Source organism: Limulus polyphemus, unplaced genomic scaffold (genome assembly GCF_000517525.1).
Source record: "Limulus polyphemus unplaced genomic scaffold, Limulus_polyphemus-2.1.2 Scaffold127, whole genome shotgun sequence".
Classification (NCBI taxonomy): Eukaryota; Metazoa; Arthropoda; class Merostomata; order Xiphosura; family Limulidae; genus Limulus; species Limulus polyphemus.
Window position 1 is genome coordinate 992,289 of NW_013665737.1, and position 15,625 is coordinate 1,007,913.

Below are 15,625 nucleotides of genomic sequence, written 5' to 3' on the forward strand. Positions count from 1 at the left end.
CCAAAAATAATTTAGGTCATTGGTTATGAGTAAAGAACTATACATCAAAACTAAACAAACTGCTTAAATCCCCACTAAATGAGACTTACTACATTTATTAAATCACAGTTTCTCAAGACTGTCACATTGTACAGAATATTGCTGTTTAACAGTTGTTGTAAGGTTATAGTACAGTTATAATAATTACTATATACACATTTGATATAAATTACTTATGTGAAATTGAATACTAAATACAAATTGTTTTATTATGTGTTCTCCATAAGAAAAAAATACTGATAATGGTTAAGAAGCTAAATTTTAAGTTAAAAGGAAATCAACTACACTTACTATGTTAATATAATAAAACTTCAGTTACAGAGACAACAAATGTTTAGTTTTAAGGTTACTAGTGTGTGTTCATGAAGCTAACTCATGAAATGTTGTAAAGCATTGTGAACTGGTGTTTGTAGTTTGAAATAACTATAATATATTGGTTGAGGTACAGAAATATAACAGTGAAATTGTAAGACTGTATGATACACAAGGTTAATCTACAGAGTAAAACATTAAAGGTATTGGGTATGTATTCAAATGGGAATTTAGTTAAATATACCACATTTGTGTCTGTTTATTTATTTTTTCATTAATTAGTATAGCTTCCATGTATTTTCTCTTCAGAATCTTTGGTTTCATTTTTTATAAGATAGTAACTGTAAATGGGATTTGGATATCTGTGTTCTGTTGGGGTAGCTATGTGTTGTCAGGTTTATTCAACTAATTATATTTTCAGAGATGCATTTCTGTTTATCTTACACATGTGTCCTCAAATATATTGTATATGATTTGATAGACTACAGTTTTAGTGTGCCATTTTTGTTTTGCTCCATTTCCTCAGTCATAGCATTGTTTTTGGTCACATTTTGTATGAGTACACTATTTGTTCTTTCAGTGTTGTACCTGTTATCTTGACTGTTGGTTAGGATTTTACACTGTATTAATGGCATTATGAATTTTGGTTGTAATTGTGTTGTTAATAAAAGAAATGTTCATTATTGATACATTTTTGTGTTTTGTTTTAAGGTCCTTTTGTGTGTGTGTGTATATGAGAGAGAGATTTGAAAATATGAATATATTTTGATGGTATCCATTTTGTAACACTGTCTTAGTCTTTTTTGTACTTGTTTAATGTCATTAGGCATGGAGAAGCTTAAATTTATTAATTTTAGTTCTGTTGTTGTTTTAGATATGTCAAGGGCTTTGTCTGTACTGTATGCATAATATTACTGCAAATGTGACTGCTATTCTATTACTCATTTCTTTTGTTTATACAAAGTGTATCCAAATTTCAAGTACATTTGGACAGGACAATGTTAAGCATTTGTGCAGATGGTTTCTAAAGTGATTTTTTCAGGAAATATGTGTGCATTAAGTTAATGCTGTCTATGCCTTTTGCCATATGTACAGATGGGTGCAAGGTGACTATGTCTAAAGTAAATAGAGTCGAATTATCCAATACTATTTATGTTGAGTATTTTTCTAAGAGGTCTTTTGTGTTGCTTAAATATAGTAGAACATACTTGTGGTTTCAGCAGTTTATCCAGTAACCCGGATATTGTTTCTGTTGCAAAGGCACATGCTAATACTATGGGTCTTGAAGGTAAATCCTGTTTGTTTTTTTAGGAACTCCATATATCTCATGGAAGATTTTAATTATATTAGTATTTCTTCCTGGTAAAATACTTTCTTCTTTTAGATGTTTGAATATCTTTTGGTTTCTTCTTTGGATCTTTTTTAAAGTTCAATATGTAGACATTTCTTGAAGATACTCTTCCATTTTACACTTGCAGCTGTTTCTAGTTAGGAGTATGAAATCTTTTCCTTTATCAGATTCTTTTATGATTAGATTGTCGTTTGGAGTTATTTTATAGTGGGGCTTTTTTGTGATGATTTTTTTAGTAGTTTGGTTTTATTTATTTATGTAGTTCAGTAGAAATATTTTTTGTTATATGTCTGTTTTTGGCAGTTGATATTTCTTGGAGTCAAATGAGTGATGGCTGCTTTGTATCTTGTTAGGAGTCTTGGTTGGTGGTGAACTGACTAATGTTGTTCAGAATAGCTTCAGAGAGTTCACTTGTCTTCTGTAGTTTTTTTGTAGCATTTTTTTTTCTTTATTTTGATATAAAGTCCTAACTCACCCCAGTTCTTTAACTACATACTATGTACTTTTGCACACACTGTTTTGGTACAACATTTTCTGATACATCATTGCATTTCAGTTGAATTGATATACAGTTTTTGAAGGTGATTATACTCTACTATGAGCCTCCCCTCTTATGATATATTTGGAATTAATTCACCCTCACATAACTTTAAAGGATTGTCTATGCCAATGATTTGTGTATGTATATATTAAGACACACAGAAGTGTGTCATGCAGCCAAAACAACCTGCAGGACACAGGGTTATTAATGGGAGGGGTAGCTAAGCAATTTTGCACCTTCTGTACTTCAGACTGTGGTAATCCAAATTATCACTTATTTTCAGTGAGTATACTCTATTGGAACCTTACTTCACCTGCCAAATTTCAAAGCAATCCATTAAAAAATACACTGGATATAAAATCTCCAATTTTGATGGAATTTTTTCCTTTTTTTATTGCAATAAAAGTACAGAAAATTTGATATAAAACGTACTTTTATGAATTTTTTTCAAATTTGGTACACATATAAATCTTTACAAGTTACAATTAGGTATCAAGTTTGGTTTGAATATAATCACATGTACAAAGTTATTTGACCAAAATTTTTGTGCATACCTCTGCAAAAAATCATATGAGCTATTGGTCTGAAATTTTTACTACAGCTTCACCCAAGAGTAAAAGTGGACGATTTTTTGTTTTTTGGATAAAAGATGACTGATTTACAGCAGCAAAAGTACAGGGTGAAAGAATGTGCAGTAGTGGTTAGGCCAAGCAAACTAAATTAACAGTTATTATTCATTGCTAAATTTTATGAAATTCTCCTAAGTAAAGAGTGCTTAGTGTCATGTGATATTAGCTTAAGCAATTAGCAATAAATAATGAATCTTGATACAGCTGTGCCAAGTGCATGTGGGTGATAACAAGAAACTAAAAATCTAGATTCCATGGCCTTACTATAAAGGAAGTGACTAACACCGTTTTAGAGAGGAAAACTACCACCATACATCTTAAAGAAAAAAGTATAGGTCTGTTCTGAATAGTAGGGTTGCTACCTTAAAGCTAATGTTTGTTACTATCGAGTTTCACTTTCTTATTTGCTGTGGTTTGTTGGGGTGTTTAGACAAGAAATCATTATAAGTGTGAAAAAAAGGTGGAACTTAAAGGAATGAAATCAACAATGGTGGCCAAACTGGTAGCTACACTGATAGCATTGATAAGAATTTTACAGCAAATATTCATTCATTAGTTAGCTAGGCTGCATATTTTTTGTTTTACCTACTCATGCCCCAAGTTTAACAAAAAAGCATGGCCTGGCTAACTAATGAATGAATATTTGCTGTAAAATTCTTATCAATGTTAGAAGTGTAGTTACCAATTTTGATTTCGTTCCTTAAAGTCGCATGCTAAATCCTTTTTTTTTGGCCACACTTGTTTTTCACGGCTAAGGTGCTTTTTATTAGTTATACGTAACTACACCTTATTTCAGACATTGTTAATGATGTAATAAGTGTATTTTGAAATATTTAACACGTGTAAATAAGATGTAACATCACAGTTGTATGATGAAAGTTCAATCATATTATATCAGTTTAAATTCTAATTATAAATTAAATACTTTTACGATTAAAATGATTAATCCCATGTTCTGAAATATTTAGTATTTTGGTCCATTAGTCCAATCTATGTGTATCTCTAAATACTTCGTTCTAAATCTAGAATTAATGCTTAGAAGATTAAATTTTAACTAATCGTTCTTTTGTAATACTAATTTCATTCACTTTTTATATTTCTAAACTATTTTTTAAAACTTTAAATGCTTATACCATAAGTATAAAAACTAATTTAATATGCACTAAACATGTACTTTTACCTCTTCATACAAAAATCAACAAATTAAATATTTTTTTTAAGGGATTAGAGAATTTATTCATATCACTTGGTTTCAGAGTGTGACCACATATGCGCAGAAAGGATCAGATTAAGAATAACGTTCCACCAAGTACAAAAAAATAAAAACAACAGCCACTAGCAGTATGTCTTGCTAATATAACATCAAGTTCCAGTTAATTTTACCAAATAAGTAGTTGTTTTGGTACAAGGCTACAGAATGGGCTATCTGCACTTTGTTCACTATTGAGAAACTAACCCCAGATTTTAGCATTTAAGACCATGAACTTACCATTGAGGGACAATAATTAGAGACAAATGAACATTTAATTTACACTACCTGTCTGATGTTTCATAATATAATGTTACTTTCACAAGGTCCATCTGGTAACACTCGTACTTGGGAAAAGTTCAGTTTAACAAACACTTTGTGGCATATTTATCGATATATCCAATTGTAAGGTATTAAGGACTGTATTTTATTAATAAAGTATTCAATAATGAGTAAAGGTAAAGTTATTTCAGAACTTTTAGAAAATGCTGTGAGAAAAGCATTTGTTAGAAATGTTGAAAAAGTTTTTTTTTGTGTCTACATTTCAGCTCTGTCAACTGTATAATGAATGTGGTGGATTGTTAAGTTTGGGTTTTGTGGCACAATATTATTAAACAAACTTTTGGTTTAACAAAAATATTTTAGACTGCAAGAGGTTGGAAGACTTTCACAGAAATGAGGTGAACACATTATTACACAAAGGAGTATAAAGTCAGCCTTACATGAGTTAAGCCAGGTTCACACTTGTTAACACAATGTCAGAGCGATTATCTCTAAAGAAGTCCTTCCTATTAAATTTTTTTTATGGACTTAAAATTGAATATAATTATATAATATAATAATATATTTATATAGAAAAAAAGGGAGGAAATATATTATATATAATATTCTAAAGAAGTCCTTCCTATTAAATTTTTTTTATAGACTTAAAATTGCCTCCCTTTTTTTCTATATAAATATATTATTATATTATATAATTAATGTATTATTATATATAATATATGTTAACATAAATACTGGAAGTAGTGGTTGAGGAAAGTACTAGAATACTCATAGATTAATCACCTTCACATGAAAAGAGACAAATTTATATTTTAGGATTTTTTTTTTTACATTTGCATTACACAAAAATGTTAAGTCACCAAACAACTTAAGCAGTTTTACCAAACACTGATGCAGCTATGCCCCAGTCCAAAATACACCAATATAAAAATGTTTTCTAGTATTCTGTGTGTTTCGAAGCTCGGTTATGCTTCACGAGGTGCTTTATTTATTAATACCTTTTCAACTTGAAAGTTTATATTTTGAAACCCCATGAGAGGAAGGAAATGACGATGACAACCACTGAAAGTTTAGTACATGTTGCTTTCTGTTCTAATGTAAAATGAACAAATACTTGGAATACCAATTAGCATGTCAATAAAACAATGTAGGATTAGAAATGAAATTCATTCAAAATTGACAAGTCATAAAAAATGCAAAAAAAACTACACAACAATGTTTAGTTTATATCCACTGTAGTATTTATTTACCACATCTATTTCATGTCTTTTTAATTTTTTGATGTTTAATTAACAAAACCTGTTATAGTTTCAAAATTTCTCACTTTTTAAACAACAAGACAGTGTTTACTTTTGTTTGTGTACTTACCTTTGTATTTATGTGTTGTGTCTATTTTGTATCAGTTACACATCTGCTTACTTTTATATTTTGGGTTTCTACATTTAACACATTAATTTGGATTATCCACACCGTGTCCCAGAATTTTAGCATTATAATCCTCGAAGCTTACTGTTGAACCACCAGGGAACACACAATTTTATACTGTAGCTACTTTCTTCTTTAATTTTAGGTATTGGAAAAAAGTATTTTTGGTAAATTGGTAAACAATTATTAGTATTCACAAGTCATAAAATGGAAAAGCACCAAAAAGGAAATATGTTCTGTACACACAAATGCAAATCATATGGAACTTCATATATTGTCATAAAACTTTTTTTTTCCTCCAGAAAGACCTGGTTTTTGTTAGTATGTGCACGTACTACAAAAATAATGACTTTCTGGAGAAAAGTGTTATGACAATACATGAAGTTTCACTTACCTTTCAAAATTTATTTGTGAAACAACTCAAAAAAAGAAAAATAATTCAAAAATACATCAAAGTAGATACACTTAAAATCTAAATTTTTTCAAGTTGCCCAGTTATATTAATTTTTTCTTCTAATTCGTAATGCTCAATGTAAAATAAAAGGTGACAAAATCATTTATACTATGAAGATAAAAAAACATGAGAAAAACAAGATACATTTCTACCAATATTAAATGTTTGATGTGCCATTTATTATTAACGACGTTTAAAACAGCTCATACATAGAAATTTTTTCAGTGCTATAAGCATTATAGAAAGAAATGAGATAAATTTCTCCAAATTATAGTCATCTATATTACTATACCAATAATTAAATGATATTCAATATGATGAACCTTTATAGAAAGTTATAAAATCTACCTACAGTGCCTTGCAAAAGTATTCACCCCTACCAATAATGTCACATTTGATGAAATACAAATCATGTAAACAATTCTTTAAACTAGCTTGTTTTTATTCAGAACTCTAGTGCTCAAACTTAACATTGTTATGTGTGAATGAGGTTGAATGTTAGCAAAACTTGCAAAGAAAATATATAAATCAAAATTTGCTGATTGCATAGGTATTCAGCCCTCCAAGTTAATATTTGGTGGAAGTACCTTCGGCAGCAATTACTGCTGTGAGTCTTTTTGGATAGGTCTCTACCAACTTTGCACAATGGGATTGTGTAATTGTTGTCCATTCTTCCTGGCAAAATTGCTCCAATTCTGACAAATTCATTTGTGAAGATTCTTGGCGAAGTTTGTTTGTTTTTTGTTTTTAATTATGCACAAAGCTACACAAGGGCTATCTGTGCTCTGCCCGCCACGTGTATCGAAACCTGGTTTCTAGCATTTCTAGCATACTGCTGTGCCACTGGGGGGCTCTTGGCGAAGTAAGTATACATTAAAAGTTTCTTTTTAACCAGACCCGGTAATACAGTTACCAGAAACACATGTAAATGTACTTCTTTAGGACTGTAGAAACTGAATGTTTGCACTCACAGTAGTATTTATGAATTTTAATAGCATAATACAGATCTTTAAGTTTAATAACTTTGCCTTATGGTGAAGTGACCTACAACATCATATATAGCATAAAAGTGTTTGAATAATTTTGTCACAAAAATCTAATTCCAATTGAACAGTAATTTTTATTGAATGTCTTTGATACAAAGATATTTTCTACTTTTAATATTGAAACTAAAATTTTCTCAATGACTTATTTAAAGTGTCAAACAGTTACTGTACGTATGTATGTTCTTACTATCTTTCAAGTAATTATTATGATATCTAAAGTTAAAAATATACACCACATGGATAAGAAAAATGAGGTATTTATTCAGTGAATAAAGCTATATTAAATTTCTGCAAAAAAAAAAAAAGAAGAACAGACGACTAACTAATGTGAGAGTTTTCATGTGAAGCATCACTCTGACTACGATGTCTCTCTGCTGCTGCCACATCATATTCTGCTCCAGAATCTTCTTCTGCATCATCAAAACATCCTTCTTCATCTGTGACATAACAGTACATCATTCACTAACAGACTTTATGCATCAAACTGTATCAATTCCAAAGAAATTCAGTTCATAAAGATAATTATATATTGACTTATACCATAATTCTGTAAGTTCCACTACAAAGGTACATACCAATACAATTTGATAATAATAAACAAATGAAAATAACTTTTAGTTAGTCTACAACTGTGCATATATCTAAACAGCAGAAACGCTAACAGTACTGAGTGTGTATTAAAATTAGTTTGCAAGTTTAATTCTTAAATTTTAATACCATTTTTAAGTTGTTTTTCTATGAAATGAATTATTTTTCCTTTTAACCCTCTCACCACTGGCATCCTTTACTGTGCATGTCATGAGGTTGTAAGTTATCTTTAAAATTTAATTAAGTAACTTTTTATGTTATACCAATTAGTATAGCATAAAATCATAGCTAATAATCCATATTTTAATAGTATACAAGTTTTAAGTTCTTAATTTTACAAGACAATATTTTAAAAAATTTTGAATTTCCCCTAGCGTGATAAAAGACATTTTTTCTCTAGGCATTCCCCCTTTTCTCTAATTTATTCACCACCCCTCCAATAATTATAAAATTTAACATACATTACTCACTATATATCGTCATAGCTCAGACAAAGCATAATTTTTATAGTCTTCAATCTTGTTTGGTTACAGACCATCAAATAGAAAATCAGACCCCTCTTGCCACACCCACCTATCACATCCTCTCTTTCAGGATTTGTTAGTAGTTCTCTTTTATCTTTAATTCTATATTATCTACAACCAATAGAAAGCTAAGGTTTTCATCTATCAAATGATGTATTATATTACATTGTGTTCTGAACAGAGAATAGTTAATTTCTCTTCTAGTACAAACTTTGTTCCTACAGGAATCACTAGCTTGGATTAATTTGCAACTATTCTTGTGGCATAGTTAGTAAGGCAGGAAAATTCCAATAGTTATGGGACATTGTCTGCTTTTTGCATGTTATTATTTTATGTTCTTTCGTGCATTATTTAATTTAATAAAAATTATTTAGTGTACTACTACCATTAGTATAAAACAAGTAGGGTTAAGTGTCAACAGCAAAAAAGAAGAAGGTCCTGATAAGTATTTTATTTCTTGTTTCTCACGTGTATTCTTTATTTATTATTATTATTATCATAAAGGTAACTAAAATGTAAAAATAGAAATCTCTTTAGATTAGGTTAGATGAAATAAGTAATGAGTTAATAATAAAATTGTTTCACAAAGTATGCTAGTAAGTAGCTCACGCATAATGTAATTTGATAATCCAACAAGAGCTGCACGTTCACCAAGTGATTTACAACTTATAATATATAATATAATAATAATATAATAACAAATTTTTTATGAGGCATGCACGCAAGCAGCTCCAAGTAGCTCATGGGTAATGTAATTGAATAGCATAGTGTGAGCTCCACATTCCGCAAGTGACATGTAACTTGTAATGGCATGAATAATAATTAGATGCAGTTCAGAGAGCAATAAAATTTAAGTATAAATATATGTATACTGTTACGAGTTTAAAGCTACTTAGGATAAACAACTGTAGTTTCACGTTACAATTTGAAATGATTATAGAAAGAAAAAAAATGGTAATTTAGATTTTTTTTCGTGTGGTTGACCAGCCTTGTATAGCTAGGGTAGATAAAGTAACAGATACACTATAAAGTTTTACTGAAAAAAAATGAAATGTACTTAGGAGGTTTTAGAGATTATGCACATGAAATTTGAGATTTTTGACATGATAAGTATTTTTAATCTTAATACAAAGATAACTCTGCATTCGGACTAGTTAAAAAAAAAAAAAGACTCAACATACTCCTGGACAAATCTTTTTTTTGTTTATTAAAAATACTTCACTAAAAATCTGATTTTTTGTGTGTAAAAGATTTGTAATGTTTACTGAAAGTAAAAAATTCTGTGAAGATGCACGGACTATATTAAAAGTTAATAGTATCAAAACGATAACTTTAAATGAGTACAAAATGGTCAGGTGGTTGGTCAATTTGACTGAGCCCGTGTAGAGAGGGTTAAAGTTGCAAATAATAGCTAATTGATAAGGAAACAGTGCTCCAAATAAAATATGTATATACAAAAATAAACATTTTTTGTACATAACAATGCATTAGAAATAAAAATTGTCCATATCAAATACACATTATTCATCAGTAGGTATACCATTGTTAAGATGGTCCATATTTTTGAAGTTTTGACTTAAAGCACTCTCACCCCCTTATTTTGTTTCAGTATATAATTCGCACCAAATTTTATCCATATTGAATAAGATTTAGGGGTTGCAAAGTCAGTTGAAACTTTACCTTGCAGTTTGCATTATATCTTCATATTTTGAATATTCTTGAACATTAAAGAAGACAATTCATGAAAGCTCAAAGGTTGTGATCAAGAAGAAAGCAGTTTTTTTGGAAAAAGGCTCAAATTCTAATTTGTCTTCAACATCACACCATTATCAAACTGTGTTTTTTTGAAAAACTGGCAGAGCTAAAGAAAAATTCAAAAAGGAAAACAAACATACAGCAAGCTAATGAAGCATAGTTCATCAATAATCTGAATAACCTTATTGACATCACTCGTAGGAATACCCTAACCCTGATCAAAATCCTAGAAGACAAGGAATTTCTTGCTCAGGAATAAAAAGAATTTCATTGGTGCATTGGCCAGGTAGATAAGAGTTTTTGTTTAAAGGAATCAAGGGTTAAGAAAAGAAGTGAGAGAAGAATGGACTGAAAATGTTGTGCAGAGCAGGAACAGCAGACCTTGAATGAAACTGTCAGTTGTTGGGAATTATATCCCATAACAATGATGATGAAGCTGGTGGATATAGTACCAATAACAGTGATAAAGATAAGAGTAATTGGAGAATTATCATCTTCTAAACCCAAAAAAGAATAAATATTATCACTCCCAATTTAGCAGCAACTATGAACAGAACCAAGTTGAGTGACAGAAAGGCAACATTTGTCCTCACTTCCACAGCTCACAGCCTTGGTCATGTTGTGCAGGAGCTAACCATCAACCATTCCCCTATCCGAAGATCTCATCATTGCTTCCGTGAAGAACTTATCAAAAACTTAAAGGAACAGTTCCAGCCAACAGTTTCACTTGTGGTTCACTGAGACAGCAAGTTCCTTACAATCTCACAGGTTTATTTCTAACACTGGAGAGGCTCAGACTTCTGCTGTGGCAATTTGCTGGAAGAGTGGAGAGTCATTGATTGTATTAAAATAGTATGCTTTGACACAGCAGTAAGCAAAAATAGTCACCGAAATGGAGCACGTATGCTGATAGAACAAAGATTAAACAATAATGTTCTGTACTGGGCATGCCAGCATCATACTTTAGAGCTTGTCCTGACACGTTTTCAAAAATTATCTAGTTATGAAGTAGCAGACGCTAAAGAAGAAGCTCAGAACAGTGTCGTTGAGTTTGCTATAAGACAACTTCAGGTCAGCCAGCTTAAGAGACGACTATTGACATCATGCATGATGGATGACCATAGAATTTCATGCCCTCAAAATCTGGATGTTTATAGAACAGTAAGCTCACTAACCGTGAGGAAAAAGGACTTTGTGACATCTGCATCTTTATTGCTCGAGTCTATCTTAGAACATATTCACTGCTCCTAATTCCATTTCTGCATCTTGCAATGATCTTAACTTCCTACACTGTCTTGTTAAGAAGATGAATTCTGGTCTTTCAAAACCTGCCAGTCAAAAAGTTGCTGGATATCTGTGTTATCTCAATGAGAAACAACCATCGGTTTGGCAATCTTTCATTCAACTGTATCTACAGAGACAAAACAAGCAATGGTAAGGGCAACAAATGAGAAGGAATGCATGGATGAAACTTCAAACTGCATACAACTGAATATCAGGAAGTCTGAAAACATTTCAACTGAATACTTCATCAGAAATAACATAATAGGTTTCTTCAGGTGCCTCAAAATTCCATCTGGATTTCTGGATTATGACCCCGAATCATGGGATATCAGAGAGGCACTTCAGACAGTTCAACACTTGAATGTGGTAAGTGACAATGCTGAAAGGAGTGTGGCCCTCATTGAGGGGTATAATGCCATCATAACAATGCAAGAAGAACAGAGACAATTCCTCCTTCAACTTGTACAGGATCATAAACGACACTTTCTTAAGAGCAAAAAGGAAACAATAATAATGCAAAAGTGATTAACCACACCAAAATTATATAATTATGTAATTATACTATTGTAACTGCAATAAAATAATAATATACTTTAAATAAATCATTTATAATACATAACAAATATGTTATATATCACATAGTACATAAAGTACCAAGCCAATGCTGTCTAAAACTTCAACCTCATCAAGCAATTTCTAAATATGATCCAACATGGATGAACTTTAACATTTAATGTTTTTATGTACGATGAAACAAAATTTGGGGTGAAAACTTTACAATTTCTTTAAAAATATAATTTTATCTGCAAATAATGACCACTCTAATGTCAGTATTCACCAGATCAAATGAAACAAAAAACCCTGTATTGGTAATAAAACAAACATGAAAGATCATTCTTACCATAAACTAATTGATAAGTTATACAGTGGTCTGTAGGATTTGATGTAAAATCATTTTCATCAAATCCTACAAACTGTCTGCATTCCATTACTTTATGAAACTACAATTTACTGCAGAGGTAGTAGTGATTCACATAACAGATTAGGCTTCAATGTCATTCACTGATTTTTTTCTTTTCTTCACTGAAAATAAAAATTCACAAACGAGTTATACAGACATTACCATCTGAAAATTACCAATAGATCTGGGATTATTATTGAACTGAAAATTATACCAGTATTATTTTATTGATCAACATCAACAAATCATTTACTGTACTAAAATTATGCTGTAATTGTCACGGGAGGTTATTAATAGGATGTTAAAATAGAAATAAGTGGAGGAATCATGTAGTAAACAGAGCAAAATGTCAAGTTTGGATGATGAAAAAGTCATCGAAACTTAAAACATATGCCAGTTTTCAGCACTGGGTTATTGAGTATACTTTGAGTAGTAAAATATTCTTTATGTCAAAAAGCTTATCTGGAACACTGTATAGATAACTGCTGAGAGTAATGAATAGACATAGTATCTGCTAAATAAACTAAAAAGTAGCATTACCTTTGGTTATTTTCACTTTTAATTATTTTAGTAAACATTTTAGCTCTAGTTACCTTCGGATGATGAATCATCAGGATCTGGATATAAAGCTTGACAGTCCATCATTGCTTTAAACATTGAATCCACTAAAACAACAACATGCATTGCTATAGAAGCAGCATGTTCAAGGCAAGTAGTGTAAAACATTCAATAAGTTACTTTTCCAAAAATTTACTGACTTTCATAGATAAGTATTTGGAACACCCAATCTAAAACATGTATTATATAAAAAATAGCAATAAAAGTTCTTATTCCATTAAAGACATCAGTGAAAGCATATTATTGGTACAATAAAGCTTCACAGTTAAACAAAATCAATGCACAGTAATGTTTGTGACAATATTTTTCATTTAGTCCTACACATGCTAGATAAAACAAGATATCACTTACAACATTTTATTTTCATATTTCACTTACATGTTTCAGTGTTTTCAGGTATAAAACGAATTTCTAATATTTTGCTATCCTCTGGCTCCTCATTCTCTCCATTCTGCTCTTCAATTGTATCTATAACGTTGTGTGAACATTTCTTATTAGTTTGGCATTACAAAATATTGTCCACATACAAAATAATTCAGCACAAACTAATAAACAAGAGTTTAAATTTTTAAGAACATTTAATAAGTGAGTGAAATTTCTATTTTCTATACACTGTATCCAAATGTACAACTACTTTAAGTGTCATTCAGCCAGGGAAAAATTTACGTAAACAGTAAATTCTTATACGCAATAACAAAACCAACAATTTGAATATATGTAAATAATAATAATACAGTGGTCTCTTCTAACTATGACTTAATCCAGTTTCTGACAATCAAAAACTACATAAAAAAATAACCCTTAGTGGGTCAAATTTCTAAAAGGACATAAGCAACAAACATTTTTGGGTCAGAGCTAATAAATAACTTTTTATTACTTGACTATAAGTTGATTCATTGTTTTTTGCCATTATCAATAAGGACATTAATATAAAAATATGTAATAATCAACAGCTGATAAATTATTTCTAATATTAATAACACTAAAAATATTAATAAACCTATTAAGCAGTATCTTCTTACAAGATACTGTATTAATGGCTCTACAGAAATCATAAGATTAAAATGATGTGTAAAAATCAACAAATATAAAGACTTAAACAATATATTCCTCTTTGTAAATGTTTTGATAAACTCAAAATGATTTAATGAAAACAAAGCTTTCTGGTTTCTTATTGGTCAGCTCTTATTTTTCTGACCAAATCAGAATTACAATGGAGTATGACCTTAAATCCTTTGTACTTTCAAGGGTCTAATATTGGTAAAAATGCTAGTACAACAGACCACATTAAATATTCTTGAATGGTTTGTCTTTTCACACTGCATTAATCTAAAAAAAAAAATAGATATAAAACTTCCATGGAAAGATTTTTGTAGCTTTTAATAATTATTCATGAAATTACCAAGTTTTGGACAAAATGAAAAATGATGCAGTAATAGTATTTTTGGGAAAGTAATTCACAAAAATTCAAACTATCAACCGAAATTTAAGCTCAGAAAAACTTTCGAAGGGTTTATGCTTTCCTTAGCTTTAAAATAAAATACTTCTAAATTCTTACCTTGAACTTTTTTTCTCAATCCTGCCGAATTTATTTGTTTAAGTTTGGTGCTCTGCAGGGTAAATATCTAGCCAGCCTCCAGTTCAACTCATTTATTACCACACATGTAGCAACATATTCTGGCCTGGGAAAGCAGCCATGTTTTAGTTTCAACTGTGGCTTCAAAGTTCTGCAGTACTCACAAGCAAGATAATTATTTCTGTTGACTTTTGAAAATTAAACTTGCAGAAACTCAAATAACAGCCAACATTGTTGTTTATGATATATTGGTCAAGCTCTATTTTTTAGAATCTTACTTTCTTACACATGAGAAAGAACATGGAAGTTATCTTTAATTTCCCCCTTTACTGAGGCAGCAGTGTTTATTTCCTGTGCAGACTTTTACAGGCATCCAGTAGTCAAGACTTATTTGGAATAAATCTTTGTGTTTCTGATGCATACACTGCTATTAGTTTTTGAGATGATAGTGATAGGGAGGGAAATCTCTTGTACAAGTAAAAGCATAATTGATCCTGTTTTTTTTGTTTTTTTATAAATTTATCATGGCTAAACAGCAATATACAGCTACAAAATTAAAGTAGTGAATGTTGAAGCCCAAGAATTTATACCTAAACCTGTGTAAAAGATTGTTGTCCTACTCAAGATATGCAGTAGTCACACTAGTTTGCATGTGCTATACACAACATATTACTGCCAGAAAACTTTGAAAATTTATTGGGATGTGTTATATTCATAGCCATAATAAATTCATTTGTGTGTAGCATAGGAAAATAAGGTATGTGCTGTATATTCTATGAAACAACATACATATACAAACAGATATAATGCCACAAGCCCAACAGCACAAATCAGAAAAAGGGTTAATCATTAATTCCATTAGTTTATAATTCCACAGTGACAACAGAAATTATACATTCAGACAATAAAAAAAGACAACATGCAAATTAATAAATTAAAACCACATACCATTACTTTCTAAATCAGCATCAGTCATCAAATATAAACATTC

At 30.3% G+C, this 15,625-nt stretch overlaps 1 protein-coding gene across 5 annotated transcripts in view; it reads right to left on the reverse strand.

Moving 5' to 3' along the window:
• Nucleotides 1-6,423: 6,423 nt before the first annotated feature.
• LOC106473269 (methylosome subunit pICln-like) overlaps nt 6,424-15,625 on the reverse strand; it is a 21,863-nt gene continuing 12,661 nt past the window's right edge. For 3 of the 5 annotated variants that reach the window (XM_013933963.2, XM_022402683.1, XM_022402677.1), the window contains exons 4-6: nt 13,437-13,526; nt 13,034-13,105; nt 7,569-7,765 (exon numbers count right to left, since the gene is read on the reverse strand). In XM_013933963.2, the coding sequence (XP_013789417.1) occupies nt 7,647-7,765; nt 13,034-13,105; nt 13,437-13,526 (281 nt within the window). In that variant the 3' untranslated portion in view covers nt 7,569-7,646. Of the gene's footprint in view, nt 7,766-12,375; nt 12,563-13,033; nt 13,106-13,436; nt 13,527-15,625 lie in introns of those variants that run through there. The other 2 variants (XM_013933956.2, XM_022402691.1) reach the window with 2 other exon arrangements.